This window comes from Microcebus murinus, chromosome 2 (assembly GCF_040939455.1).
Source record: "Microcebus murinus isolate Inina chromosome 2, M.murinus_Inina_mat1.0, whole genome shotgun sequence".
Taxonomy (NCBI): domain Eukaryota; kingdom Metazoa; phylum Chordata; class Mammalia; order Primates; family Cheirogaleidae; genus Microcebus; species Microcebus murinus.
The window spans coordinates 109,000,783-109,026,705 of NC_134105.1; the positions used below are offsets into that span (position 1 = coordinate 109,000,783).

Here is a 25,923-nt window from a genome sequence, read left to right on the forward strand (position 1 = left end):
GAGAAGGATGGCACTGAGACAGCAGTTAGGGAATTCAGGGCTCACACAGTTCAGGGGGCAAGACAGGAACCAGACAGAACAAGTTTGCCTGTTTATTTAAAAACAGAATATCATTTTATGTACAAATATGCACATATTTACACAAAATGTACATATTAGGGTCTTAGAACTTTAGACCCCACTTTCAAAGTCCTGGGCTGGCTGAGGAACAGGGGTCGGGAACCTCTCCTTTAATCCAGAAATCCAGCAGATTTGGGGGCAAAAAGGGTTTGGGCACTAAATCTAGGTATTCTGGCTGAGTGTGTTGGGTGGGCTACATAAAAATAAACCTCATCTAACCCCTGCCCCCACCCAGAGAAACTGCTGGAAAAGCCTTGAATTAGTGACCCAGAAACCCCTGGGGGAAAAGGCAACATTCTCACCCTCGGCACCTCCGGCACCTCACCTGAACTCCCACCCTCCCTCAGTCTATAATCACCACTCCCTCTCCCCTACACCACCACTGAACCAGGAGCCCTTACCACCAAGTCTCCGCAACTCCCCAAGGGACCACAAATGACTGTGGATACAACCGGAAAAAAGAGACAAGGCTAGGGGAGAGGTGAGGGGCCAGTAGGGTCAAGGACCCTCCCTTAGCCAGTGACCAGACTCCACCAGCTCTCGGGCTCGCTCCCAAGGGGCCGACTAGATGAAGATGCCTTAGAAGGAGCACCTTTCAGAACCACAGGAATTAACCTCCTGGGGTGGGGTCTGAGTGAGGTCTAGCCTCACTTTAAGCAAACCCAGGGACAAGCATTGGGTTAATCAAAAACTATTTTAACAGTTTTTCCTCTTATTAAAGGATTCAGAGCAGTATTTCTGAAAGACGCTCCCCTGTGCAGGTTTATTTACAGAAAATATGTACATGCAGCAGGCCCAGGGGCCACCAGAGGGCAGAGGGCTTCTTCTGTAACAGTTCGAGCCTCTGGCAGCCCCCTGGGCGGCTGCTTCACACTTGTCCTGACAGCTCCCAGTGACAGGGGACGTGCTGCCCCCCTCCAGAGGCCAGATTCCAGCTCCAGCTACGCCCGCATATCTGGATCTGACCCACAGTCTCCACCTTTCACCTCCAACCTCTGCCTCATTAATACTGCTCCGGGGTCTGAGGACAATGCCTGCCTCTACAGGCAGAGGTCACACACAGCCACGCAACACACAAACCACACCCACGGCACACACACCGTGTTTCACTTGGACTCTGACATGACCGCGTGACACGCACCACAAACACGCACCACAGTCCCTCCAGGCACACACAGTCGATGAAACTCACACAGCACAAATACACACACACAGTGACCTGCACACAAGGTGGGAGGGGCTCAGTCAGTGGAGCCCTCCCGATGAACAGACGGGTTGGAGGAAAAGGTCGAGCAGTCAGTGGGGTGGGGAGCATCTTCCTCAAGAAGTGGGGTCTTTTAAGGAGACCCCCAAGATGAGCTGAAATCCCCCGTGTCAGCAGAAGGAGCCAGGCCTAGGGGAGGGAGGCAGGCCTGGGTCAGACCAGGTGCCCCCGCCCATTGATGTAGATGCCGTTGCCCGTGGGCTTGGCCCGCAGAGTCCCATTCTCCTGGACAAAATGGTTCATGGCCTGCTTGATGCCTTCATCCCGATCTTCCTCCTCCTCTGCCCGCCCAGAGCCGGGCGACAGCAGTTCAGTCTGTGTTTCGATCTCCCTCACTGTGGTCAGCGTGGAGTAACTGCGGCCCTCTGGCTCTTCACTCTGCAGGCCAAGGGCAGAGGGCACGTCAGGACCAGGCCGGGCAGCCAGACAGAGTGGGGTACGGTCGGGTCACGGTGGGCTCAGAGGTCAGGCACAAGCAGGGGTAATGGTTTTCTCTGAGGCACAGGGGCTCAGAGGTCAGAGGCCAGGACCAAGTGTCAGGCATGGGGAGGGGAGGCGGGAGAACAAAGGCATAGCAGACAAGCGGTCTTGGGCAAGGTGAGCCAGGGCTGAGGCCGGAGGGACTGGTAAGGGAGCTGCTGACGCATCACGTCTGGGACCAGGACAGGGGCCTGAGGAGAGTGGTGGGGACACCGGTGGGGCCGGGGGCCTCACCATCACAGAGCAGCTACTGTTGTCCTTGAGACTATCAGGGTGGCCCTCGGCTCTCAGCCCTACACTCTCCTCCGGCTGCAGGGCCCAGACATGGGGGAGGAGTTAGAACAGAGCTCAGCCTCCTCAGTCTTCCCCTCTTGTCCTCCACCAGCCTCCTCCCTAATCGCCGTTCCCGCACAGGTCCATTTTCTCCTGGACACAAACATCCGCATTCCCTTGCTGCCACCCCACGCCCACCTGGAACCAGTGCTGATGGTGGCTTCCCAGAGCAGCCCCTAGGCCAGTGTTGATGGGCCTTCTGGAGCAGCCCTAGCAGGCACAAAGCAGCTACGCCCCCTCAACCCTGCCCCCAGCCCAGCTCCGAGTCAGGGTCGGACCGGGCAGAGGGCTGTGCTCCCGCTCTGCAGAGGGGGCCCAGGCACAAGCAGACCCCAGTGCAGCCACACCCCATGCATGCACCAGCCTTGGCACACACCTGGCTCCTGGGGTCCGAGTGATGGGAATGCAGCCTCCGGATAGAGTTCTCCCTGGTCAGGGTTAGCTCCTCCTCACTGAGAAAGACACCCCCTTGTCAGGAGCTGAGGGTAGTGGCAGCCTCCCAGGGTGAGCCTATGCAAGACGGGCTGGAGGGTGTGGGTGCTATGCTAGCCCTGCAAGCATGAGTGTGTGGCTGCAGGGGGCAGTGTGGCTGAAGAGCGTATGTGTGTGCCGAGCATGTGTGCACATACTTGGTGATGCCCTGGCAAGTGCATCTGATCCTCACTCAGGCAGCAGGGCTCCCCACATCCAGCTGTGCTCCAGACCCCAAGTGTCTCCTCACTTCCCAAGAGACCCCACAACCCCTTGTCCGTAAGCCCCCCAGCTGTCAGGCCACCCAGTCTCCTCTCTTCCCACCTGGCCCACCTCCTGCTTGCCTCCTTTCTGTTCCCAGCTTAGTTCCACCGCCCAGGAGCGGCCAGTACTCACTATTTCTGGGTCATCTGCTGGGCTTTGCGCCGATGGTATCGGGACATGAGCACCACCACCACCACCAGGAGGCAGAACAAGAGTGCGGCGATCACACCCACCACCACCACCGAGGCCGACACCAGGTCCACCTGTTTCCCCGTGTCCTCCTGAGGGTCTGCTGGAGACAGGCCACTGGCTGAGGGGGATGCCCAGATCCATGACCCACCCCGGAACACACAGCGCCCCCCCGCCTCCGATCACAAAACACATCCAAAACCTCCCCCTCAGCTTGGCCCTCTGCAAAATACACACAGTCAGCCGCCTCCAAATACATACTTCCCCCATTCACTCTCTTTGTCTTGCTTCCTGGTGCCCCCACCAGGCCCTCAGCCCAGGTCCCTCGTCTCTGCCCCCTGTGCTTACCAAGAACATCCACAGTGACCCGAGAATCCCTCGAGAAGAGCTCGTTGCTGACGTGGCAAACGTAGATGCCACTGTGCTCAGCGGTCAGCCGGGGAAAGCCCAGGGTGTCCCCTTCCGCTCGTACCCCACTGGGCAGAGGCCCGTCCAGCCTGGAGGACAGGGAAGCTTAAGGGTGCTGGCTGGGGAGGGCAGAGGCTGCCACCACCCAACGTGCCCAGGCAGCTCTCCACCCCTCTCCCCCATGACGTCACCCAGAGCCGCCGGCTGTTCCCACGGTGCCCCTCCCTCCCCTAGGCAGGTCCAGGCAGAGGTCCCTTCTCCCTGCTGCCCAGCCTGACCCGGGCACCCCCCACACACTCGGGAAGATCCACATGTGTGCCATCCCACATGCTCCCACAGGCATCACGTCACCCAGCACTGGGTACCAGGGACACATGTTATAAAGTCCACACAGCAGGACACTCCACTCCTAGCTGCGCTTGGAGGCAACTGGAAAATGTGACTGCACGCTCCAACACCCATGATGTTATATGGCAAGGTACATGAACACAGCTCCAGGCACAAGGCCACATACATCGCTCCCATGCCCACATGTGAGAACATGCTTGTCAGGGGCTCACATATGTGTGTGCCTGACCCCTCCCCAATTCTCTGGACATCTCAAACCCTGGGAAAAAAGCCAACAACTCCTTGAGGGAATTGGCGGAGGTACGTGGGTATTTTCAAGGTTCTGGCAAGATCGTGGTGTTTACAGTAGTGTTGGTTTAACAACAGTTACAAATTCAGCTGTGTCTTTTTATCTTAGGCACTTTATGAACTCACATAAATATATAAAATATTAATATTCAAATGCTGTGTTATATTCCACAATTTAAAAGCTAGAAAAAAGCTGGTGTGGTGGCTCACGCCTATAATTCTAGCACTCTGGGAAGCTGAAGCAGAAGGATTGCTTGAGGTCAGGAGTTCAAGACCAGCCTGAGCCTGAGCAAGAGCAAGACCCCGTCTCTACCAAAAATAGAAAAAAATAGCTGGGCATGGTGGCACGTGCCTGTAATCCCAGATACTTGGGAGGCTGAGGCAGGAGAATCGCTGAGCCCAGGAGTTTGAGATTTTAGTGAGCTGTGATGACACCACTGCACTCTACCCAGGGCGATAGAGTGAGACTCTCCCCTGACCCCCAAAACAAGTTAGAAAAAATAATCTAAGAGCTTATCAATTTACTCCCTACCAATGACCACATGTCCTAGATTCCCTGGGTAAGCCAATAATAATGTTTGGTGACTGTGCATATTCTTATATTGGTCTGAACATGTCCCCCAATTTATTTGGGGTTCAGATTATATTGTCCCAGCCCATGATTAGTACATCCTGGCCTTGAGAAGGAAGGTACTGGGTCCCACGCTAGGCCCTCCCTGAGGCCCAGGCACTCACCGTGTCCAGTTGTACGAGGGAGGGGGCTGCCCTTCACTCAGGCACTTGAGCATCGCTCCTTCTCTGCCAACTTGCCACAGCTTTTGGTCTTCAAGGCCCCTCACAGAGGCCTCGGCAAGGACTGGAATGGGAGGTGGGAGGAGAAAGAATGGGAATGATGCCTTTGATTGTATGGTACCTCTAAGGGACACCACCCCTGCCCCACCCTGCCTGGAATAGCCTCCCCCTGCCTTCCTCCATCCTACTCATCTGCTGCCAAACCTAGCTGCGCCCCACCTCACTCCTGGCCACACAGTTCCCTCCCCTCCCTAAGCTCAGAGCCCGTGTTGGTTTACCTGTGCCGTGAGCCCTTAAGCCCCTCAGGGTAGTGATGTGTCACACTTTTTCTGGCTATCCTGTGGTGCCTAGCATAGTGCCAGTCACAGAACAGGTGCTCCATAAATGCTGCCTGATTCTTCAAAGGCTTAATAATCCTACTAGTTCACTTCTTTAACAAACATTTGTTGACAACCTACTTTGGAAGGCAGCTATGCTCACTGCCATACCACCAACACACTTGACAACCTACTTTGTACAAAATGCTGACAATAGTCTTATCCCCCCTGCACCCCTCCCCCCCCCCAGAGGCTTGAAATCTTATCCTGGGAAAACAATATCTACCATTTACTGACAGCCTTCAGTGCACTATACATTAAGCACTGCGCGAGTTGCTTTGCATTCATGGTTTCTAATTCTCATCAAAACCCTGTAAATTTGGTATAATTAGACTCATTTTGCTGATGAAGAAAGTGAAGCCCGACAAGATTAAATAACAGCTGGTAAATAGAAGAACTAGGGCTTCTCCTAAGTCCATCTGTCTCCAAACCTCAAACTATAATTTTACAAAGTGCTTTCAACTCCATGTTTATAATTGATTCTCCCAACAACCCCGGGAAGCAGGGCAATCTCTTTCGTAAAGACAAGGGCACTGAAGCTCTGCGAGGTCTAAGTGATTCGCCAAGGTCATCTGTGATCGGGTTTCAGATCTTCTACCTTTGGACTAGTGCTCTCTCACACACTGCAGCCTCCAGGACCCAGGCTGCCCAGCCTGGTGTGGCTCAGGGCCTCACAGCGTCTCACAATCCTCTTGGAACCCAAGGGGCCTCCCTACTCAATCGTCCAAGTACTTACAGGCCACATGGAGGACATGGGCGATCCTTTGGTCTTGGAGCAGGCCAGGGTGGGACACCACGCAGGTAAGTGGCTGCCCATTCATGCTGCGGCTAGGCACCAGGTGGAACTCTGAAGTCACAGCAGCAGAGCGGGAGTACTTGAAGGAGCGGCTGGAGGTTGTGCCTTTGACCTCTGTGTCCCAGGTCACGCTGGGGGCTGGGCTGCCCTCGGCCGTGCAGGAGGCTGCCAGCGTCAGGCCCTGGCCCTCTTCTAGCGCTGGACCAGGATTCAGTGAGGGCAGGGGAGGCACTGCAGAGGGGGGGAGGCAGGAGTCACAGGGCTGCACAAGCCCTCTCAGGAGGCCCCGCCCCATCCCATCTCAATCTCCCACAAGTGCAAACTTTCCTTCTCTTATTTCACCAAGATGCCAGATGAGTAGCAGAATTTCAGGTGACTCTGTATCTTTCTTCATTGTCTGAATTTTTTACAGTGAACATGGGTCATTTGTTTAAATAAAAATAATGGAGTAATTTAAAAACTAACCAGATATCATCTATATAATAATTATAATAATAATAGCCACCATTTAGTAAGCACTTACTATGTGCCAACTATTATGCTAAACACTTTTAAACGTTATCTCATTTAATTCTGTCAACAAGCCAGTGAGGTAGGTATTATTATCCTTATTTTTTTAAATCAAAATATGGAACGCTTCACGAATTTGCGTGTCATCCTTGCGCAGGGGCCATGCTAATCTTCTCTGTATCGTTCCAATTTTAGTATATGTGCTGCCGAAGCGAGCACATATTATCCTTATTTTATAGGTGAAGAAACTGAAGCTCAGGGAGGTTAAATGACTTGTTCTAACTATTGGGTGAAAAGCCGAGATTCACACCAAGGTTTTTCTACTCTAAGGCTGATGTTAGGAACTTCCATGTGAATAAAGGGAAACTGCTTACTATAAAGGCTTTTATTTTCATCTTCAAAATATTAACAGACCAAGCACAGAATGGAAAAGACTTAACTTGACCATAGGTCCAGGGTTGACCCCAAGTGCCCATAGTGCAAAGTGGTGGTTTAAAGGGTGATTATGAGGCCGGGCGTGGTGGCTCACGCCTGTAATCCTAGCACTTTGGGAGGCCGAGGCGGGCGGATCGCTCAAGGTCAGGAGTTCGAAACCAGCCTGAGCGAGACCCCGTCTCTACCAAAAATAGAAAGAAACTAATTGACCAACTAAAAATATATATACAAAAAATTAGCCGGGCATGGTGGCGCATGCCTGTAGTCCCAGCTACTCGGGAGGCTGAGGCAGTAGGATCGCTGAGCCCAGGAGATTGAGGTTGCTGTGAGCCAGGCTGACGCCACGGCACTCACTCTAGCCTGGGCAACAAAGTGAGACTCTGTCTCAAAAAAAAAAAAAAAAAAAGGGTGATTATGATCTCAGACCACATTCACCAAAGATCCAGATCAAGGACAGTTTTAGCCCCACTGGTCAGGTATGGCCATAAAGCTGGGTCTGTGGGTCCTCACCCAGGCCCACGTTTCACGCTTTTTGTTTGTTTTTTTTTTTTTTGAGACAGTCTCACTCTGTCACCGGGGCTATAGTGCCATGGCGTCAGCCTAGCTCACAGCAACCTCCAACTCCTGGGCTCAAGCGATCCTTCTGCCTCAGCCTCCCGAGTAGCTGGGACTACAGGCATGCGCCACCATGCCCGGCTAATTTTTTCTATATATTTTTAGTTGGCCAATCAATTTCTTTCTATTTATAATAGAGATGGGGGTCTCCCTTTTGCTCAGGCTGGTTTCGAACTCCTGACCTCGAGCAATCTGTCCGCCTTGGCCTCCCAGAGTGCTAGGATTACAGGTGTGAGCCACTGCCTGGCCCCAGGCCCACGTTTTAAAAACCATGGAGCCCAGGTTGTCAAAGGGAAGCTTGGGGTCAGTGTCTTTGGGTGGCACTGTGGCAGGAACCAGTAAGTTTAGCTTGGAGAAGAGTAGCTTTAGGCAGGGCATGACAAAGAATCTCAGCTCTCTGAGAAGCAATTGTGCAGAAAAGAGAATAAGCCCTTGCCATATTGCGTTCCACAGAGCAATAGTAACAGAGGGGGGGACATTTCAAGGCATTGGAAGGAAGAACTTCCTAATAAATGATTCTTCCCCAGCTTTGGGGGTTACTTGGAGAGAATTTCTGGATTGAGTGCAAGGATGCACGGGCTAGATGAAGTCCCTTACCCCTATAGGACCCCACCTTTTATTCCTGTTCTACCTCTGCTGTATCCATCTCTGCTTCCCCCTGCCTCCTGCGTCTCCCCTCTGAGACGCCTGGCCTGGGGGTCCCCCCGGCCCTCTGCACACACACAGCAGCCTCTGACCATGCCCAGCCAGCCCCACTTACCCAGCACTCGGAGCCGCAGCCGCGCCTGGAAGCTGCCGGCGGGGAAGGTGCTGACATGGCACTCGTACTCTCCCTCATCCGCCTGCACAGCGTTTCGCAGGAGCACGGAGCCGTCCAGGGGGTTCCGTGGGGGTGGCGGCTGTTCCACGCGGCCCTCGTAGGCAGGGCTCACATGTAGCCCGTATTTGGAGTGCAGCACCGCCAGCTCCTGGGCGCCCTCGCCGGCGTCCACCCGAGCCCATGCCACCTGCCCCACCTGCTCGTCGGGGTCCCCTCGGTAGAAGCAGGGCAGCTTTGCGTCCTGGCCCAGCACCACGGTCACCACTTCCGAGGTCTCCAGCTCACCCGCGGGGCACCGACCTGCAGGGGGCAGACAGGAGCAGCCAAGATTAGGGGCGCTGCCAGAGCCCGGGGAACACAGTCATAATGATAATGACAGCAAAGGCAGCCGGAACTCCTCTGCAGCCTTTTGTGCTTGCAAAGCGCGTTCTGTTCATTACCTCATTAGAGCCACAAAACATTCCCAAGAGGTAGGCGTTATTATCACCATTTAACAGATGAGGAAACTGAGACCCAGAGAGAGGAAGTGGTTTGCCTAAGGCCATACAGATGATTTATGGAAGACTAACACCCTCTTGCAGACTAAGATTGTATCCTGAGCAATTGCAATGTGGGAGGCTGTAACAGGACCAGTGACACGGCCCCCTGCCCTCAGGGAGTTCACCGTCATCAGGGAAATGGAATTTTTATGCACACAGAAACGGGGAAAGCCAGGAATGAACAAACTTTCACAAAAGGGTCAATCTACCAACAGGGCAAAAGTGAATGCTTTCAGGAAGTGTGGCCGGAACCACAGCAAGGGTCCAGAAGCCACTGGTGTCTGGGATGGGACGTGTAGGGTGGGAAGAATGTTGGAACATTCTTTTCATGGCTTGAAGATGAAAGACCTGAATTCCCAGAGAACAGAAGGTATTCCATGTGGGAGGAATGGCATGACCCGAGGCTCGAAGGCAGGAATGAGCAAGTCACCGAAGACAGAAAGGGCCCAGGTCAGAGGCTCCGAGAGATGAGGTCAAGATAGACACACAGCGACAGGTTTAGAATACTGAGCCAGAATCAAAGGACCAGGGACAAAGGACTAGTGTTTTCAGGACTGAGAGAAGCACTCCAGGATTCTGGAATTAGAGATATCCATCACGTAACCTTATTTGCAGATAAGGATCGTTCCCTGCCCTCATGGAACCTGAGGTCTGTTCAGGAGCAAGATATATATGTACAGGCCGGGCGCGGTGGTAGCTCACCTGTAATCCTAGCACTCTGGGAGGCCGAGGCGGGCAGATTGCTCAAGGTCAGGAGTTCGAAACCAGCCTGAGCAAGAGCGAGACCCCGTCTCTACTAAAAATAGAAAGAAATTAATTGGCCAACTAATATATATAGAAAAAAAAATTAGCCGGGCATGGTGGCGCATGCCTGTAGTCCCAGCTACTCGGGAGGCTGAGGCAGAAGGATCGCTTAAGCCCAGGAGTTTGAGGTTGCTGTGAGCTAGGCTGACGCCACGGCACTCACTCTAGCCTGGGCAACAAAGTGAGACTCTGTCTCAAAGAAAAAAGATATATATGTACATGGAGACACATAGGGAAACACGTGATGATGGTTCCTGATTTAGTGCTCAGTGGTGTGTTGCAGGCCAGTTGTGGGACGGGGCGGTCTCCGTGGGACCAAGTCACGTGGAAGGACCTCATGCATGAGTTGGGTAGGAATTAGAAGAAGGAAGGACCTAGAAAGGCATTCCAGGTGAGGGACCAAGGTGAGCAAACACTGAGGAGGTGGAGAGGCTGGCTGCTTCGGGAAGCAGAGAGGAGAGGACTGAGCTGGGGCAGGGTGTGTGAGTTGAGCAGGACTGGAAAGTATGGTTGGGGTAGGGTGGGGCCAGATCACCCAGGACCTTCCATGCCAGGCAAAGGAACCTGGTCAGACTTGGTCAAGAGGAAATGAGGAGTCACAGAAGCTTTCTTAGCCAGGGAGTGTCGCGAGGCAGGTGGTGCTGTGCAGTGTGACTAGAAAGTGGGGAGACTGAACACTGACATTCACCAGGAGGCTGCGGCTGCAGCCCTGGCACCGTGGTGCCACCGTGGAGCCACCGTGGAGAGGAGACGACAGTTCCTGGGGGAAATTTGACAGGGATTTGGTCACTGACCATAAGGAGTGATGAGGGAGAGAAAAGACACACACAGCTCCTAAATTTCCAGGATGAGTAGCTTATGAGGAAGGCAGGGCCTGAGGAAGCTCATGATTGGGTAGAAATAAATTCAGAGTCATGGAATAAAAAGTGAAATACAGGGATTGGGGCCTGGGGCAGAGTGGAAGGGCACTCTGGGATGGCAAGAGCTCCTTGCCTTAGTCGTGTACCCCAGCAACTCCCAACAGTGAGCAGTCCCTGCCTCTGCCTGGCATTTCACACACCCTGGTGCTCTTCACCTTTGCTCACACTGTTCCCTCTGCCTGGAATGCCCTCCTCCCTGCGTCTGGAGCTCCTACTCATCACTGTCTGGGTAACTCCTACTCACCCTGTAAGACTCCGCTTAGGCATCGCTTCCTCCCGGAGCCCTCCCTCCCCACCCCCACCTCAGGCAGCCTTAGGTGCCCTTCCTTTGTACCTGCCAGCTCCCTGCCTTCACCCCTGCCACAGCACTTTACCCCACAGTTTGTATTTGCTATTTCCTTGTCTGCCTCCCTTGCCAGATTGAGCTCAAGAACAGAAACTGAGTCTCAGTAACTGTGGTTTCTGATTTCGTGCTCATTGGCATGTGGCCTCCATTCCTGGCGCATAATGGGTACTCAATTAACATTTATGGACTGACCAAATGAATGAATGGGTGAATGAATGAGAGAATCAGGCAAAGGAAGGAAATAATAGAATGTGGAGGAGCGAGCAGTCCTTGGTTGGGCTGGGCAGGGAGGGCGTTGACATGGCAATCTTGGGGTGGAGGCAGGATCGGCTTGCTGGTTGGGTTCCCTGCAAAAGGGGACACCTCCAGACTGGACAGAGGAAGAAAGGCAGGATGGAGGGGAAGGAGGTATGGAGGGAGGTGAAGCCTCCCTGGAATGGACCAGAGGGTTCCCGTGAGGCAAAGCATGGGGCAGAGGAAGGGGGTCCTGTGGCCCTGCTGGCAGGGGGTAGAGGGAGGGAGGATGCTATTGGGAACTGGGAGGGCCTGGCTGGGACAGGACAGACCTGCAGGGCCAGATACCAAGGCCCTGACCTGCCTAAGCTGATGTTAGTTCCACCCAGCCCAGCCTAGGAGTCCAGCTAAACACCGGCACCCCTCCCAGGCCCCTCCTCCTGGCACTGGAGAGAGCAGAGCTGCCAAGGAAGGGCTAGGAGTGGGCTTGGGGTAGGGGAGCCCCAGCACATCCTCTGCTTCAAACATTAGCATCTGTGCAGGTCATAGGGATCCCAAGCCCTGCCCTACTGGGACACTCAAACCCTTCTAAAGATTATTTTTTTTCTTCCTTTTTTTTTTCCTGAGACAGAGTCTCACTCTGTCGCCCCAGGTAGAGTGCCGTGGCATCATCATAGCTCTTTGCAACCTCCAACTCCTGGGCTCAAGCGATCCCCCTGCCTCAGCTTCCCAAGTAGCTGGGACTACAGGCATGTGCCACCACACCTGGCTAATTTTTCTACTTTTCATAGAGATGGGGTCTCACTCTTGCTCAGGCTGGTCTTGAACTCCACCCATATTTCCCTCAAAAAATACCTCTTTTAGGTATTTACCTCTTTAGGGCACAGCAGGCACTGAGTACCCAGTGTATGCCTGAATCCCAATCCTCCATCTTCCTTCCTACCTGTGAGTCCAAGATACCCACTCTCAAGGGACAAGCCCAAGCTTTGCAGAATGAGGAACCCAGTAAAACAGGAACATCCCTTCTGGATGTCCTCCATAGCCCCCCATTATGCTAAATCTACCATTTAGTATGAGTATCTCAGCCTGGAGCAAGGCCCTTCTCTAGCTGAGTACCTCCCCCCAGCCCCCTAGGCTGCAAGAGAAGAGAAAATAGAACTGGGGCCCTAGAATCCCTGTCCCTAGCTAAAGAGACCTGGGAGGCCAGGCTGCCAGGCCAGGGCAGGCCAGGACTGCCTCCTCCTTCTCTCCCCCACCCAGTGCCAGCTTGGCGTCAGCATGATGATGTCACCATACTAAGGGAGACACACTGCCTCCCTGGTGAGGTCACCCTGCGGACATGTGGTAGCCAGGCCAAGCCAAGCCCACAGACCCTTCTGCTGCAAATTGTTTGCCGAAGCTGGTGGACTCTGGCTAGTTGGGCACTCCTCCCTCGACCCTCCCACCCCTCCTCCAGGGAGCACCAGGACGCTGGTCAGGAGCCTTGGTGACTCAGAAGCTGCTACACAGCAGCAAGCCTAGCCACAGCCGCCACCACCTTGCGCAAGGGAGAGAACAGGCCCAACTGGCCAGACGGGATCCCTGCCCTTGGCCTCCCCCACCCCTGGCCAGGCCCCCACGGGCCTCTTCGGAGCCCAGCCCTTTGTGTACCCCGCCCGCTCCCAGACAGGCCCTCCATTCCTGGCTTGGGCTGGCTGGCTGCTCCCCACCCTGTGCCTGGGTCCCGGCTTTCCTTTCTGTGTGAGGGCTGGGGTGAAACTGAGGTGGCACCTGCAGATATCCAGCTATTTACAGCATCTTTGAGGAAGCATCTTTTATTTCTGAGGGGCCTTCCTCCACCAGCATCCCCTGCCGGTACTTACGGACATGCTTGTGGGGGTCCTAGAGGTGGGTCTGCGAGAAGGAGGAAGGGAATAGGCATGAGGCATTTGTGGGGTTTTTTTGTTTGTTTGTTTTTTATTTTTGAGACAGTCTCGCTCTGTTGCCCCAGCTAGAGTGCAGTGGCATCAGCCTAGCTCACAGCAACTTTAAACTCCTGGGCTCAAGCGATCCTCCTAGCTCAGCCTCCAGAGTAGCTGGGACTACAGGCATGCACCACCATGCCCAGCTAATTTTTTCTATATATATTTTTAGTTGTCCGGCTAATTTCTTTCTATTTTTAGTAGAGATGAGGGTCTCACACTTGCTCAGGCTGGTTTCAAACTCCTGGCCTTGAGCAATCCTCCCGCCTCGGCCTCCCAGAGTGCTAGGATTACAGACGTGAGCCACCACACCTGGCCTGGCATTTGTGTTTAAATGTATGGGGATCTCTGGGTGAGGGCCTGGCCAGTCTTAGTGCTGGTTCACATGCATTCAAGGCTGTCTCCTTGCATAAATTTGGGGGTGTTTGGCACATATGTGAGTTCACGTCTTATCTTCGGGGAAGTATATGCACTAATTGTCTGTGTCCGGAGGGAAGAGCTATGTGTTGGTGGCGTGAACATGTGTGCACACACCATTCCATGTGTGTCTCACACCCTCTGTGCATGGCGTGCTTTCCTGTCTCGTGGAACTCTGCACACATAGTAAATATTTTGATGTCGGTTTATCTTGGCTTCTGCATCTCTATTCATCCCGGCTGCCCTTGGTCAGTGGTGTGTGGCTCTGAGCCTTCGCCTCTGGATCCTGTCTGGAATGTCACCCCCGGCATCTCTCCCCACCTCACCCCAAGACTTGAGGGCAGATTCATCTGAGGCTCAAGGTGGAGGTACCCAGAGATGAGGTCACTGTCCCTCCAGGTGATGGGAAATTGCCATCAAGGGCTCCCCAGTAGAACAAAACAAAAGCTCCCTTTGCCCTTGCTCCTCAGGTTCTCACTAAAGGGACTCCTGGCCTTCTCACCAACCACCACCCCCACTCCGCTGGGCCCCCCAGCACCTCTGGCCCCCCAAGGAGGCCTCTCTCCCTGGGAATCTCTGTCAGGGCTCTGCTGCTGCCACCACCAGAAAAACCAGCTCTGGCTCAGGCCTGGGGTAAGGTTGTCTGGTGTGGGTTTGGTGGGAAAGGGGGGGGATCCCGCCTGGGGCTGGGGGGAGGGGTCCAGGTTGTCTAGGGTCTCATTCTCCTTTGTTAACTCTTGCCTCCCCTTTCAACAGCCTCCACCAGACAGAGCTGGAGTCTGTGGGCGAGTCTGGGAGAAGAAAGGGCCTGGGAGGGGAGCAGTGAAGTTCCCCATCCAGGACAGGTGACATGAACAACCCAAAGAGCCCCATCTCATCCAGCCTTTCCCCCATAACCTTGGCCTAGGAGCACTAAGGACTTTTAAAAACCAGAAAGAAGATTCTCCCTCCACCTTCATTCACCTCCCTCACTTACCCCCCATTGTCCTAAGCCCCCCAGCTTAGTGAGAGCTTCCCAACCCGGGCAGAGTGCCCACCTGCAGATTAGTGGCTGGGGAGGGGGGCCACCCCAATCACAAAGGGAGATGAGAACAATGGGGGAGGACAGGCCTTGAGGCAGCCCCAGCCCTGGCCCAGACACAGCTCCCAGCACAGATAAGTCCCCTAAACCCCCCGGAGCCAGAGTCTGAGCCCGGCTGAGTCACCACGACAGCCACACTGTGGGTGGGAGACCCAGAATTTGCCTTCTCCCAAACTCCTGAGATCCCACCTCCCTCATGCCGCCCCTCCACCCACTATGGCCAGCTCTGCCCCGCCCCAGATCACAGTCTCAACCCCAGCTCTCAAGACACAACAGCTTTAGAGGGAAGGGGGTGGGGGGTGACCAGAAAAGTATAGGAAAAGCTCCTGAGACCAGAGGTTCCTGGTTCCAGCAAAAGAGGGATCCCAGCTGCCTTCTTCGCAGCCGTCCCCCCAGGAGGCATGGTGGCCACTCCCGGTTCTGAACCTCACCTCCTCATTTTAGATCCTGCTCCCAGATCCAGACCCCAGGTTCCTCCACTCCCTTCCCTCCTGACCCCAGGTCACCTCCATCACTTCCTTCTGCCTAGACTTTGGCCAGTGCCAGGGCGAGTTCTGGAGGCTGGAGACCCAGGTGTTCCCTCCTCACCGGACTCCTCCCCTCAGTGCTGAGCCACTTTCACTGTGCCTGGAGGACCCCAGGGTCCTTAGGCTGTGGTCCACACAACGGGACTGTGGACTCTAAGCTCCTCACCTCCATCTCTGTGGATGGGGTCTCCTTAACCCAGCCCCCTTAAACAGTAGGGTGGGACCCAGGTCACTGGGGCCACAGGGCTTCCCTGGGATTCTCCTAGTCTCTCGCCACCTTGGGCGGGGAAGCTAGCCTCCTTTGCTGGCTTCCCTGGGCTTGGGTTGGTCCTACAGGAAAGGGCCTGCCCCCCTCTGTAAATAGGAGCAGAAAAGCAGGGATGGGCCCCTCCCTTTCTAGGAAACTAACCTCAGACAGAAGCCGATCCTAGCCTTCAGAAGACAGACCTGGAATTCAGAGAACCACTCACCCTCTGGTCTTGCAGGGCCTGCTGGGCCCAGACAAAGAGCTAGGGACTGGGATCCTGGGGTGTGTAGGGGGGAGAATCTTGTAGATTTGGGTCCCCGAGCCTCAGGGCAGGAGATGGGGGAGGGAGAAGGGAGAGGACCTCACCCGGAAACTCATCCCATTAAGGAGAAACAAAGAGCTGTGGTGTCAGGCGCCTCCCAAGCCTGGGCTCCTCTCCCTGTCAGGGGTGGGGCAGGGCCCTGGGGCTCAGAGCTCTAATGGCCCAGGAGTTTGGGGTGGGGGGGTGACTTTGCAGTGGGGCCAGGAAAGCAGTATCCTGGGAAAAGGTACTCTAGTCCCCTCTGAGAGACGGGGCCAGGACCCTTCCCCTTCTATCTCTGCAGTCTGAGTGACTCTTCTCACACCCCAGCATCTGCCTTCAGCTAGAGCCTGGACAATCACACAGTCATAGTATTTCAGAGCTGGACAGTCCATAGAGATCATCTGATCCTAGCTTTGCTCCACTGAAGTCTAGTTTCTTGGTTGCCCAAGGCCATCCAACAAATTAATAGCAAAAAGGGGGTCTGGACCGAAGGCTCCTGACCTCCCAGTGCAAAGACTTTTCAGAAGCATGTAACAGTCCAGTTTTGGGGGGATCATTAAGGAGATACCTACACACAGAGGAGAAGAATGGGGGTGGCAGTGGAGGTGGGACCATATAATCCTCAGGCTAGGAACCTGGGGCCTGAGTCTCTGGCCTTCAGAGCAACCTGCATCTCTGTGGAGGCTTGTGGTGGCGACAGCAACAGCAGCAGAGTGGTCTCCTCCTAGCAATCTGGGAGCCAGGCTTCCTCCCTCACTGCAGCACCTCCTAAGCAGGCCCTGGGTGAGGCCAGGGGTAGTTTCCTAACTAGAAGGGAGTCTCCATTCCCCTTCCCTGGGCTTCTCTTAGAGAGAACAGTTTTGCATCATGGAAAAGCAAGGCAGGAACCGTGTCTTACCATTACAGCTCCACCATCTAGCACTCCGGCTGTACCCAGTGTGCACTCAAATGTACTATGCTGTACTGAACTAGGAGTCAGGAGACCAAGACACTCACCCTGGTTATGCTTCTAACACTGAGGAATCTTGCAGATCTCACTCGCCTATCTGTTTCTCTCAGTTTCCCATCTGTGAAACAAGGGGGGTGGAGTAGTGTATTCTTTGATCCCTTCCAAGTCCTGAGACCGCATGGCTCCACTCTTTAGGTGTGAGTAGACCCTATAGGAAAGTGACTTTGGGGTTTCCTGACCCCAGCAACTGGGCCGCCACCCTTGGCCTAAACAAATGAGAAGGGTTGTCTGGAAGATGGGAATTAAGACACGGGGCTGGTGGTAGGGGGATGGCAGGGGTAGGAGCTCAATATCCTGTGACTGGAGGCTGGGCCAATGACCCTTCGATTACAATACCATAGTGGGAGCAGCCCCCACCCTCACCAATCTACACATCTAGGCCTTGTTCTCCTCCTTAGAGCCTCAGCAGGGGATGGGGTGGGGGAATCACTGCCACTTCCCGTGGTTGGACAACGGAGGCTCCCTTGCTACTGCCCCTGGGGCTGATAATCAAACTATCCTATCTGAATAGGGCCCCATCTTTCCAAAAAGAAAGATTTCTCATTTACTCATTACCCTGGGAACAGCCTATGGAATCCCATTGCAGTCTCATTGTGCGTGCATACACTTTCTCTCTCTCTTTCTCTCTCTCTTCCACTCTGAAGATTATAAACTCCTATAATTTGAATCTGCTCTGCATACATTAGACAGGCAGGAGGTGAAGAGTAATGCAGAATATCTAGTTGAGAAAATGGGGGGACAGGAGGTGAACAAAAGGGGACCACACCCTATGTAGAAGGCACCCTACCCTAGACCCTGCTCATCTGAATCCCCTTATTACCACCCTGGCACTTACGGCTGTGCCCAGGGAAAGAGAGGGCCAGAGGGAGAGGAGTTCCCAGCTCTCCTATAGGCCCCGACAGGTGCCCCGGCCCTGGCACTCCAGAACATCATGGAGAGAAGAGAAGGGGATAGAAATGCCCTGTCCACTCTCTGGGCATCGGGCTTCGTGTACCCACTCTGATGATTACTGAGACCAGCACAGCCCTGAGTCGGCCCTAGTTCCAGACAGCAGTCTTGGAGCCCGGGGGGTAGGCCAAGGAGCCTCAGGGAACCCCTGGGGTGACCAGGGTCCTCACAAGTTTCACCTCCCTGCCCACCTGCACTGAGTCGCCGCATCTATTCCCTCTGAGACAGCTCAGGCCTCGGCAAGGCTTTGGCAGAGATCGTCAGGATCCCAGACATGGTGACCTGGCCTGGGGGGTGGGAGGGGACATGAAGGGGAATAGCTATGCTGGCTCTTTTGGGGGCACTGCTGGCAGCTGCATGTGGGAGAGAGAGATCAGTTCCTCAGTTCAGAGTTAAAGGAAAGAGAATGTTTGTGTACGTGCATGCGTGTGTGTTTGTGCGTGCGAGTCTGTGCCAGGCCAGGCTTGGAAGCAAGGGTCCTGATGGCTCAGGCAACTCCTACCTGGAAATGATGCCAGCAGCAGCAGCAGCAGCAGCAGCAACGGGGACTCAGGCCCCCACATCTCGGCTCCCAGGGACAGGGGCATTGGTCGGAAGGCAGATCTGCCCGGCGTTTCCGAAGTTCCACCGACTTCTCCCTGGGAGCCGGCTCTAGAGCTGGATGAGGCACCGACCTAGAAGGCAGGAAGCCGTGGAATCCCGAGGCACTGACGCACCTGCCTATCCCAGTTGGGTCTCCACTCGGGGACCCGACCCCGTGCTGCCCACCCAGCCGTAGCTACCCCCAAAAAGCCGTGATCGGGAGCTCGGAGCTCCCCCAGAGCTGCTTCCCACGCCGTGGCCAACAACGACGGCAGAAACCTGGGAACCTGCTCAGCAGGTCAGAACAGGTGCGTCTCCGGGGGCGGGCCTGGCACGGAGACTCAGCAGCCACCGCCCCCATGGCCTGGGCTGGCTAATGGGCGCCAGGGAGGGAGGGAAGGAGGGAAGGGCCTGGGTGCGGACAGTGGGGTCCCGTCCTCAGCTGCTGGCTTTACCTGCACGTGTGTGGAAGGGGCTGTGACAGGAGAGGCGAAGGTGGCAGAGGGGAGGCCCAGGTTGTCTCAAAGAGGGAGGCACCAGGCCAGGACAACAGGGGCAAGGCCCTGTGGGTGGAAAGGAACCCAAGCATCCCACCCGCAGCGAGCCTTGCTGCCTCCTGGGGACCTTGACCCCAATCTGGAGGGGCTCAGCTTTGGAGCGCAGATTCAGAGCAGACCAGAGCTGAGCAGGATTCTGCCAGTGCTGGCCTGTATACTTCATTCTTCGGTGAGAAAACTGAGGCCCAGCCAGGGGAAGGGACAGAGGACAAATGGCTTAGTATCACCATTTGCTCAGTCACCTCTATCCCTGAGGCAAGGAGCTAGTTCAAAGCCCCCTGAGAAAGAGCTTAAGTGACTGCCCTGGCCCCATAGAAGAAGTCAAGGGACTGACAAAGGAATGAGCCCTAGAGATGCCTGGCTTCTCTGGCAGGGCCCTCTCTCTGCTTCAGCACCTTGTTTCATGGCCACGAGTCCTGAAAGGGCATCAGCACAGCTTGAGTAGAAAGTGGTTCCTTTTTACCGTCTCCATGGTCATTTTATCCATTGTATCCCATGGTCACTGGACAAGACCACACATCTAGACTTTGCAAGGACAATCTTGATTTCAAACCTTTGTCCCTGTATTCCTATAAGTATACTCATACTTCTCAGAGCGTGTGTTTCCTTTTGGGATGCATAAAATATGACTGCCAAGTTACACAAAACCTCACTGGCCAAGCTAGGATGGCCAGAGGAAGGGGGCATATTCTGAGGCCCCTGAACATTTAGGGAAGAAGAAGGGCAGATGGCTCCCAGGCAAGGGCAAAAACAACAGGTAAACATAGAGATAGACCTGAATGAAGGAAAAAGTAACAAGTTAAAATCTTACAGCAGGACCCTTCTGTCTAGAAGGGAGCAGGAAGGAGGAATCTAGAAGCAGTAAGGGAGGGCTACTTCACGTGGAATATTTTTCACACACACCCCTTCCCCCACCAATTCTACCTGTCAAGATCTTACTCATCTTTCAAAGCTGACCTCAAATGCCACATCTCCCATGAAGCCTTCTCAGCTCCTCCCACCCCGAATTAATCTTGCCCCTATTCTTCCTCAGCCTTTGCTAGTCCCTTTATTATAGCTTATGTGCTCATAATTTGTGCACATCTTATCTCCTTAACTAAATTGTAAGCTTCAAGTCAAGAAACATTGGTTGAGGCCTGTTGTGTGTCAGGGATTCAGGAAATGTGTAAACTCGAGGGGCAGAATGAGAGCTGTAGTCTGCGAACCCCTTGAAAGTTGGGCTTGTTCTATAATCTTGTCTCAGTCATCCACGATAGGACAGTCCACGGCACTTAACGGGAACGGAATATATTTTTGTTGAAGGCATGACTTTCTGAGCGTCAGGATGGGAAAGTTGGTGAGGCAGGGTCTGAAAAGCCGAGTTCCTGACTGAGCGTGAGTTATCATCCTGCATCTGGCCCGTGACCTGGACTTGACCCTGGAGCCCCAACTCTGGCTCTAGATCCCAACTCTCCGCAGTGACCATGGCAGAGACCTCTTCATCAAGGATTATTTCCTGCAGGTCACAAGTAGCCTCAAGGGCCAGGCTGGATGCCAAAACTCCTCAGTTTCTCTCCACCTCCACCTTGGCAAACCCCTTCCCCTCTTCAGGCCTCGGGTCCCCACCTGTGCCAGGGGAGCAGCCCCACCCAGATGCTGCTTTGAGATCCACCGTGGCAGGGGTGGGGTAGGGCCGGGGGAATGGGAGGAGGGAGCATCCTGTGTTATAATTATCACACCTTGGATCCTATCGCATGCTTTCAGAGGAGCTCCTTCCCTTCCCACGGATTCGCCCCTCCAGGTACAGGAAACCACAGGGGGAACTGAGGCATGGGAGTGGGAAAGCAGTTAGATCACAAGTGAGTATCCACTCTCCTTCAGCCTTTCCATTCATGACATACCCCTCCCTCCGAAGTGCTGCCAGTCAGGATGGCTGTGAGCCCCTGGTCGGGACCCTCATCCACTCACCCCCAATTCCAACCATATGGGGCACTGAAAGGAGGCAGAACTTTCCAGAGGTGGTGTTAAGGTATGGCCATACCCATTTGTTCATGGGTCTGTTCAGGCCCTAATAAGCACCAGATGCAGCCTTCAAGAGGGCTGAGGGCACCGCAGGGCCCGAGGGAGCGCCAGAGCCAGGCAGCTACTCCAGCCTTTGATGGAGGCAGGGATCTCTCTCTCCTCATTTCACAAACATCAATCTCCCAATCCCTCTGTCTCCTCCTTCCTCGATCCTGTATGTCTCACAAGGGCCAGGCTCTTGGGAATATGCCCTCATCCTTAAGCTTTTCTCACTCTCTTCTGGAATGAGACCTGGGGAAGGATTATACCGAGCTTGGGACTGGAAGAAAATATCGGTTGGGGAAAAATTTCAAGACCAAGGCCTGGCATCCTGGGTTCGGTTCTTTCTTCCACACTGAATCCCATTCTCCTCATGCTTCGCTACCTACCCTCCTCCCACCCACATTCTGGGTCCTAAGAATGGGAACAATTCAAGCCTCGGTAGCATCTTTATAATGTGTATTTGTGCCTGCATGCGTGGCATCACTGCGCGCACGCCTGCGCACACGCATTCATTCAACAGACACTTAGTGAGTACCACTCTGTGGCAGGCTCAAGGGAGGAGACAGAGACACATAGCACACAGTCCCCACCCTCAAGGAGCACCCAATCAGGAGACAGACACATGAACAACGATAACACCCTATATCCCTCCATCATGCGTTCCCTATGTGTCTCTGTGTGTGTACGTGCCACGCGCACATGTGGGGCTGTCTCTGTGTGTAGCAGTGAATGTCATGATCTGCATGTGTCCAGGCATCCACTTATACCCATCTCTGCCCTCATGACAGGCTGCACGCCTAAGCCAAACCGGTTGGAGTGGGTTGTGCTGAAATTTTTGTTTGTGTCAATGGGACTTGAGGTGAGTCAGGGAGGGACAACGATGGGTGGAGTGGTGTGTAGGAGAAAAAGAGTGAGAGTGAGGGTCAGGTTGAGGGAGTGGGGGAGGGAGGGAGTGGGCTAAGGTGGGAAGGGCTTGGGGTGGCCTGGCAGGAGGATGGGTTGGGGGTAGGGACAGATGAGAGAGCTCCTCATTGAGTAATTTCCTGTCTGTCTGCAGTGTGATCCCAGGTCAGAGAAGAGTCAGAGGCTGGAGGGGCAGACCCTTGGGCTTTAGGAGAGAACAGCGTGAATAATAAATCAGAGTGGAACCAGTTGGAAGCGTGGGCGTGGATAAAATGTTTTTGATCATTTCTGTGCGGCTTTGTCTCTCAGTGTGATAAGCTACTCCTAATCTGCTCATTGCCTTAGCTTCTGCACACTTTGTACAGAATGGAGTTGGGGAGTTGATTGATGCAGCGGAAGATAACCAATATGGCACTTGTCCCATCCCTTAGGACAGAGGTTCCAATGTCACTCCCACTCCTCCCTAGGATGCCCCCCCACCCTCCAGGGAGGTGTAAGGAGGGATCCCCATACAGAACACAGGGGCTTCAGCAGCCTGTCATCCACTGGAAAACATATTTGTTCCCCTCCAGCTGGAGCTTCACTCTGCCCCATATTAGGATGATGGCATCCTGTTTTCCAGGAGATTCCATCTAAACGTTGCCATGTGCTGCGTTGTTCTTATCTGCCTATCCTGCAAGCCCATTGATTCCCCAATACCCAGCCCCATCCTTTAATGACAGCATTTCCTGGTTGCAACAACACCCCTTGGAGCTCAGGGGGCTGGATTTGCTTGTTCTTCAAGGGCCCTAAAGCTGGAGTGTGCCACCCAGGGGAGGAGGTGGCTGAACACAAGGCACGTTTGGGTCCTGTTTCTCAGTAGGCCCAGTTGTGAACAGAGCCCCTGCCTCCTTGCTCTCACCCCATGAACTTCCCAAGCTTCTATAAACATGCTACCACAAAATCAGGGACCAGAATATGGGTTAAGAGACACACACTTTTATTTTTTGACCCTGTGACTCTGAATGAGCTGGCACTTTTAGAAAGCTCTTGGAATACGTCCTGGCTGCCACAAATGAGAGTAGGAAACCTCATGGAAATCAGAGACGTCCAGGTGGTGAAAATAGCAGCAAAAGATGTAGCAGAGTAGAGGAGGTAAGAGCAAAAGGTTAGAAGGGTCCTGAGAATTTGGTGAGAGAATGGGTCCTAGTGAGGACCCCAGGTGTGCTCCCTGCATTCTCCCCCTGTCCTCACACCCAAGAAAGAGCTAGGCTCCTCCCAGGGAGCTTACCTGTTGGGCAACATGGAAGCACCCTCAGGGGCCAGCCTGACCTGCAGAGTCTACACCACCAGGGACATCTTCAGGTGACACTAGTCCTCTGTAGCTTCTCACACTCCAGTCTCCAAGCGTCCAGCTTGGATGCTGAGGGTGTGGTTTATCTCCAAACCAAAGACTGCCTGAGCTCCTGCTACCATGCAACTTGGCTTCCCCAGGGGAAAGCCTCCAGAGGCCCTACAATCAAACCTCACCCTTGGACCAGGCACTGGGACAACAGGACAGCTGCAGAGTGGCACATGGGGCTGTGGGTCAGGAAGGAGACCATGGGACCCAGGGCCTGTGAGGAGACTGGAAGGGATGGGCACTTAGGGGAAGTGTGGGGAAGACCCTGAGAACAGAAGGCAGGTATTCCAAGGAGCCTGGGGGGAGAAAAGAAGGAGCTGCAAGGCATGAGAGGAGAGGGGGCAGAAGCTGAGAGGACACAGGGAGAGGTGGGGAGTTGAGGATGGAATAGGAACTAGGGATTCCTGTGATTTGAAGGTAGATTTTTCTTTTGAAGTTTCTTAGCATAATCTCCCTTCTATATGTCCCAGGAGTATCCATCTCTCCATCTTGTAAGCCCTAATGCCCTCTTTGCTCTTCCCACTGGGACTCCAAAGTCACCTAGACCTGCAGCTCCACCCTGTTTCTGTCGGCAGTGCTCGGGGCTCAGTGGGCAGGTGTAGTCGCCTTGGTTAGAGGCCAGGATCTGGTGCAGCTATAGACGAGCCCTCATCCCAGGTGCCCAAGGCTCCATCTCTGCCTGGTCCTGGAAAGCAGGGGCCAGATCTCCCGGTTCCATGGCACCCTCAAGGCCCTGCTGCAGCAAGACTAGCTCTTGGCCTTGCTGCCAGGCATCTGGAGACTTGGACCGTGTCCTACACCAGTTTTCAGTCCAAAAGACAGTAAGGTTGAGAGCCTTTGAGCTGAGGATGGAGGATGTGAGTCCCAGTCTGTGGGAGGAGCTGGGGGTGGAAGCCAAGCAGGTATGCCCCTGACTCCCCTCTGAACACCTGCCACCACACCCCTCAAACATAACTCATGCCTTCCTTGCAGGAACCCCAAGTAACTGCCCTCCAGCCCCACCTTGAAGGCTTCTTGAACCTCAACTTGTCCTTCAGTTCCAGAAGTGACATAAAGGAAGAGCTAGGAATCAAGAAACAGAGCAAGTCCCTTGCCAGTGATAATTAGCAAGTTTGGAAACACTGGCCCATGAGCTATAAGGAAAGGGTAGAGAACAAAGACTGGAGTCTAACCTCCCTTGCCAGTCTGCTTTCCACCATGGGTTCAGGCCCTTTCACTACTAAGGTCTTCTGGGGGAAATCCCACTCCCTGAGAAGGCCATATATATATATATATATATATATATATATATATATATTTTTTTTATTATTATTATTTTTTTTTTGAGACAGAGTCTCACTTTGTTGCCTGGGCTAGAGTGGGCCATACACATTGAAACTCATTCAGGTCCTCATCGATAATCAAGACCTTATAACTGTGCCCGGGGACCTCAAACTGATGCCACAGTTCTAGAATGCAGCCAAAGGGAAGAAGTCTGGCCACTTTTGGAAAGTCCCAAAGCTCCTGGCAGAAAAGTCAGATGGCTGGCTTCATTCAGCAGAAAAAAAGGGGCAGCAACCCAGAGAGAGAAACACAAAAGTGGAAACAGTGAGAGACAGATTTCAAGTGAGACAGACAAAAACTTAGGAACAAAAAGATAGACAGATGCTTCTTGGCTTATGATGGAATCATGGCCCAATAAACCCATCATAAATTGATAATATCGTAAGTAAAAAATGCATTTAATACACCTATCACTAGCCCGGGAAAAGATTAAAATTCAAAATTTGAAGTATGGTTTCTACTGAACGCATATCCTTTCCCCACCATCGTAAAGTCAAAAAAATAAACCATCATAAGTCGGGGACCATCTATATTGAGAGAGAGGAGGAGAAGCACACACACACACACACACACACACACACACACACACAAGTTATTGAAGGGGGGAATTCAAAGAGACAAAGCGGCTAAGACAAAATCTGAAACAGAAAGACCAGAGAAATTTCTGGATGCCTATTTGTTCACTGCTAGGATCACTCAGGTACTTCCTTATTCTGCCCCTAATTCCCACCACTCAACAATAACTCAGTGATACTTTCCTACTCAACACTGCCTAGTCCCCCAACAACACAAGTTCTTCTCCGTCCTTATCCCATCTCTCCATCATTCTCTAACTTGGCTGGTTCCCACTCCTCTCCACTCCACGTCTGCTTACGATTCCACCTTTCTCTCAAACTCCTTCTAGCTCACATCCAATCAAAGGAACTCTCAAGATCTGGCCTCCTAGCCAGGTGCAGTGGTTCATGCCTGTAATCCTAGCACTCTGGGAGGCTGAGGTGGGAGGATTGCTTGAGGTCAGGAGTTCGAGACCAGCCTGAGCAAGAGTGAGACCCTTATCTCTACTGAAAAATAGAAAAAATTAGCTGGGTGTGGTGGTGCGTGCCTGTAGTCCCAGCTGCTCAGGAGGCTGAGGCAGGAGGATAGCTTGAGCCCAGGAGTTTGAGGTTGCTGTGAGCTAGGCTGACACCATGGCACTCTAGCCCAGGTGACAGAGAAAGACTGTCTCAAAAAAAAAAAAAAGATCTGGCCTTCTACAATCTCTTCTCCTGGTCATTCCTCTGTCCTTTT

The 25,923-nt window shown here is 53.6% G+C and overlaps 1 protein-coding gene and 1 non-coding gene across 3 annotated transcripts; both read right to left on the reverse strand.

The window, feature by feature from the left end:
• Positions 1-85: 85 nt before the first annotated feature.
• On the reverse strand, positions 86-18,696 carry NECTIN4 (nectin cell adhesion molecule 4). 2 transcript variants are annotated; one of them, XM_012768534.2, is made up of 9 exons: positions 18,350-18,696; positions 8,451-8,810; positions 6,071-6,361; positions 4,901-5,021; positions 3,470-3,618; positions 3,065-3,221; positions 2,574-2,649; positions 2,099-2,173; positions 86-1,762 (listed from the first exon to the last, which is right to left on the reverse strand). In XM_012768534.2, the coding sequence occupies exons 1-9, from the start codon at positions 18,432-18,434 to the stop codon at positions 1,538-1,540; spliced, it is 1,539 nt and encodes a 512-aa protein (XP_012623988.2). In that variant the 5' UTR covers positions 18,435-18,696; the 3' UTR covers positions 86-1,537. The 2 variants fall into 2 exon arrangements, with proteins under 2 accessions (XP_012623988.2, XP_012623990.2); XM_012768536.2 differs by lacking the exon at positions 2,099-2,173.
• On the reverse strand, positions 6,753-6,859 carry LOC142869686 (U6 spliceosomal RNA). Its single transcript, XR_012918260.1, has one exon. It is a non-coding gene; the product is annotated as a U6 spliceosomal RNA (small nuclear RNA).
• Positions 18,697-25,923: the final 7,227 nt, after the last annotated feature.

Excerpts from the sequence above, each read along its gene's own strand:
- NECTIN4 (XM_012768534.2), bottom strand. The coding sequence starts at position 18,434 with ATGCCCCTGTCCCTGGGAGCCGAGATGTGGGGGCCTGAGTCCCCGTTG. Across the intron at positions 5,022-6,070 it reads CCATGTCCTCCATGTGGCCT|TCCTTGCCGAGGCCTCTGTG; the intron begins GTAAGTACTTGG and ends CTCCCATTCCAG. Across the intron at positions 2,650-3,064 it reads CAGCAGATGACCCAGAAATA|TGAGGAGGAGCTAACCCTGA; the intron begins GTGAGTACTGGC and ends TGTCTTTCTCAG.